The sequence below is a fragment of the Culex pipiens genome, chromosome 1 (genome assembly GCF_016801865.2).
Source record: "Culex pipiens pallens isolate TS chromosome 1, TS_CPP_V2, whole genome shotgun sequence".
Taxonomy (NCBI): domain Eukaryota; kingdom Metazoa; phylum Arthropoda; class Insecta; order Diptera; family Culicidae; genus Culex; species Culex pipiens.
In genome coordinates this window covers 72,797,313-72,801,933 of record NC_068937.1, presented here as the reverse complement: position 1 = coordinate 72,801,933, position 4,621 = coordinate 72,797,313, and the positions used below count along the sequence as shown (strand labels likewise).

At 47.8% G+C, this 4,621-nt stretch overlaps 1 protein-coding gene across 1 annotated transcript; it reads left to right on the top strand.

Annotated features, from left to right (window-relative positions):
• The first annotated feature begins 1,958 nt into the window (after window positions 1–1,958).
• On the top strand, window positions 1,959–4,590 carry LOC120431842 (uncharacterized). The gene is made up of 2 exons (XM_039596970.2): window positions 1,959–4,419; window positions 4,472–4,590. Exons 1-2 carry the CDS (start codon window positions 1,959–1,961, stop codon window positions 4,588–4,590), a joined length of 2,580 nt encoding a protein of 859 aa, XP_039452904.2.
• The last annotated feature ends 31 nt before the right edge of the window (window positions 4,591–4,621 follow it).

Genomic DNA, 4,621 nt, shown 5'->3' with positions numbered 1-4,621 from the left:
TTCGTGACCTGTTCCTCTCACTCATCCACTGGAAGTCAGACCTACCGGATGTGGAAAAGTTCCACTACCTAAAGAATTGTCTTGACGACAAACCCAAGAGGATCATTAGTGGACTTTCAACCACGTCGGTCAACTACAAGCTGGCATGGGATCGTTTGCAGAGGTACTACAACAACCACAAGGTACTTATGCAGCGACTGGTGCAATCGTTGTTTACTTTGTGGTATTTGTGAACTATTTGTCTTTTTTCTTTATCTGTTTTGTTGGTGGTGAGATTGTAAACACGGTTGATAAAATTGGTTGCAATATTGATTTTTTGGGGAAGAGGATGAATGGATAGGAAGTTAAGGAGGCGGCCTGATGCAATCTCTTTCGTGTACCACTCTGTACGAATGGTACCATCTGCTTGTCTTACCAGTGTCATATCGAGGTATGGGAGTCTCCCGTCTCGCTCAACCTCGTAGGTGAACTGGATGCTGTCGTGGGTGGTATACATGAAAGCGGCCAGAACTTCCTCGATCTTGTCCACAAAACACACAAAAACACACAACACAATCACAACTGAACCAATCCACCTGACAGTTAGCAATTAGACGTTGTACAGTACAAAGTGACCCAGCAGTTGAATGTTGTTTTACAACAATTTATTTGGACAAACATGTTAGTATTTCACAATAGTTTACAAAACAATATTAAATTAATTCTTTAAACAGTGATGTGCAGCAAACGTAAAGGACAGTTTAACAATAGGACTAAAACATTTTTGACAAGAAACAGACAACTAGTAAGTACACAAAACACAACCAAACACACACAAATTGTAAAAGCTTGACATTTTTAGTAAACCCCCTGAAGAAGGCCTCAAAATAAAGGCCGAAACGTCGGTGAAGTAGAGAAAAACTGTTTTTCTTTTTCGACAAGACTGCTCGCCAAAACCAGAAAGGTTCTGGAGAGTTTGCCACCGAAAACTGTGAACAGTCGGGCTGTTCAACACCAACAACAACAGTACGTTCCCAAATCCATGGCAAAGAAGGTTAGCTACAGTACGGTGCAACATGCTGGCTACTCGTGCGTGGCTTGTAAGGACAACCACTTACTCTACCAGTGTTCTGCATTCCAACGGTTGGTGGTGTCGGAGAGGGACGCATTACTCAAGACGCATTCCCTCTGTCGCAACTGCTTCAGAACTGGTCATCAAGCCAAAAACTGCACGTCCAAGTACAGTTGCAGGAACTGCAAGGGTCGGCACCATACTTTGATATGTTTTCAACAACAACCGGAAAGGGACAACGCGGTGACGGCACTCGCGGTTGCAGGGAGCAACAACCCTTCCAACTCCAAGGAAACCCAAGGTCCGACAACATCCCACGTGGCAAACATGGCAGCCACGAACCCATCCATGTCAGGCGCAGCAACACAAGCTGCAAGTGCTGTTGGCTACAGCAGTGGTCATTGTCGAGGACGACGATGGCAATCGGTACCCTGCTCGCGCACTCCTCGACTCGGGGTCGGAGAGTAACTTCATATCAGAGCGACTGGCGCAGCTGATGAAGGTCACGCGAGAAAAGGTGGACATTTCCGTGCTAGGAATCGGTCAATCTGGCACAAAGGTTAAGCACAAGATTCACGCAACGGTGCGGTCTCGGTTATCCAACTTCGAGCGAGACATGAACTTCTTGCCTTAAGCAATATCGAATTGATTCGAAACCTGTTCAGGGTTGGTTAGGTCTAGGTTTATAATTTTTAGTTTTAGTTAGGTAGGATATTTTAATAATTCAGACTAAACATGAGCATCCTAAATGCAAAATGTAAACTATACGAGAAACCAACAATGTACAACACGTACGAAAAACTGAAATTTAGATGAAGAGAGAATTCTGTATCACTATCTATGTAAATCGAGCCGGGTTGAGCAAAAGAACAAATAAAAATTGATTGAATTGAAAAAAAAAATTGACATGAACTTCTTGGTGCTCTCCAAGGTTACGGTCAATCTGCCAACAACAACAATCGCAACAAATGGATGGTCGATTCCGGACGGAATTGAATTGGCAGATCCAGCATTCTTCCAGTCCAAGAAGGTGGACATCGTCCTTGGCATTGAATGCTTTTTCGAGTTCTTTGAAACCGGTCGAAGAATTCCCCTGGGAGACAATCTACCAGCGCTGAACGAGTCGGTGTTCGGCTGGGTGGTATCCGGTGGTCTCTCGGTTCCATGCAACTCCACGCAGGTGAAGTGCAACGTGTCAACCTCAGAGAAGATGGAAACTCTGATGGCACGGTTTTGGTCGGCTGAAGACGTCGGTTTGGACGACGCGTTCTCTCCCGCTGAAAGACGCTGCGAAGAGAACTTCCAACACACGGTTCAACGGTTATCCGACGGTCGGTATTTCGTTTCCATGCCCAAGGTCGAAGGTGGAATCTCCAGATTGGGCGAATCCAAGGAAATTGCGTTGCGACGGCTGCACGCAACCGAACGCAGACTGGCAAGGGACGCCAATTTGCGGAAACAGTATACAGATTTCATGGACGAATATCTGGAACTGGGTCACATGTCCAAGGTCGAAGAAACAACTCCAACCCAGGTCAATCGGTGTTTTCTACCGCACCATCCGGTGGTCAAGGAGGCCAGTACCACCACCAAATGCAGAGTTGTTTTCGACGCTTCATGCAAAACATCTTCTGGAGTCGCACTGAACGATGTGTTGCTGGCAGGGCCGGTAATCCAAGAAGATTTGCGCTCTATCATTCTGCGGAGTCGGATCAAGCCGGTTATGCTTGTGTCTGACGTAGAGAAGATGTTCCGTCAAATCATGGTCCACCCAGAGGAACGGCCATTGCAATCCATTCTGTGGCGTTTTTCTCCGGACGAGGAAGTTGGCATCTACGAGCTGAAAACCGTCACTTACGGCACCAAGCCCGCTCCATTCCTCGCAACCAGGACGCTAAAACAACTAGCGACGGATGATGGACCTCGATTTCCGCTTGCTGCACGGGCAGTCAACCAAGACACCTACATGGATGACGTCATCACCGGAGCTGAGGACGTCCAATCAGCAATCGAACTTCGGAAGCAGCTAGACGAGATGATGCTACGAGGCGGTTTCAAGCTTAGGAAATGGGCATCAAATCGACAGGAAGTGCTAGCTGGAATTGCTGAGGAAAACCTAGCGATTAGCATGGAGGAAATCAACCTTGACACGGACCCTGGAGTGAAAACTCTTGGTCTCACATGGATGCCGAAAACGGACACGCTAAAGTTCCAGTTCAACATTCCCGATTTGGACAAAGTGCCTGAGCTCACTAAACGCTTCATTTTGTCAACAATTGCCCTTCTTTTTGACCCTCTTGGACTGCTAGGACCGGTCATCGTAACGGCCAAGATTTTCATGCAATCTCTGTGGACGTTGCTGAACCCGAACGGAGAACGTTTGGATTGGGATGAGGCGGTACCTGAAATGGTGGGTGAGGTCTGGAGGAGATTTCATTCACAGCTCGCTTTGCTCAATGAACTTCGCATCACTCGTTGCGTCATCTGCCCTGAAGTGTTCAAGATGGAATTGCACTTCTTTTCTGACGCATCTGAGAAGGCCTTTGGAAGCGGTGCGTATTTGAAAAGCGAAGATCCAAAGGGCAGGATATCCGTGAACTTGCTCACATCCAAAACCAAGGTGGCACCGTTAAAGAGCCAAGCGATGCCAAGATTGGAACTTCGCGGTGGCGTTTTGTCTGCTGAACTCTACGTGCAAATTCTGCAATCGCTGAAGATCAAAATTCCAACCTTTTTCTGGGTCGACGCCATGTGCGTGTTGTACTGGCTACAATCACCACCATCAACATGGGTCACTTTCGTCGCCAACAGGGTGGCCAAGATTCAAGCTCTCACGGAAGGCTGTGTCTGGGGACACGTGCCTGGAGTTGAAAACCCCGCAGATTTCCTGTCACGTGGAGTCATGCCAGCAGATCTCATCGACTTGGTACCATTCTGGAAGCCAGGCTGGGTAAAGAAGACGAATGAGCAACGCCAACCACAACCGAAGATCGTGACGACGGAAGAAGCAGAAGAAGAGCGAAGAAACACTGCGGCATCGGTAGCTGCAGCAACTACGGCTGAGTTCAACGTTTGGTTCATCTCTCACTTCTCTTCGTATCCCGATCTGGTCAGGCGTACGGCGTATTGGCTACGCTTGAAGGATCTACTTCGCATGCCCAAGGAAAAGCGGTTCAAATCGGACTTGTTGACGGTTGCGGAGCTGAAAGAAGCAGAGTTCGCATTAATAAGGCTCGTTCAGAAGCAAGTTTTCGCTGATGAATGGAACAAACTAACCAAGGGAAAACCAGTTGCGAACAGTTCACCACTGCGGTGGTTCAACCCGTACATTTCCGATGAACAGCTCATTAGAGTGGGAGGACGCTTACGTCATTCATTGGAATCCGAGGACACGAAACATCCCATCGTACTTCCGGCTAGGCATCAACTCACACGACTTCTTTTCCGACATTTCCACGAGAAATTGCTTCACGCTGGCCCACAACTGGTGTTGGGAGTCGTACGATTACGCTTTTGGCCACTTGGGGGCAGAAGTGTGATCAGAGAGGTGATCCATCACTGCAAGGAGTG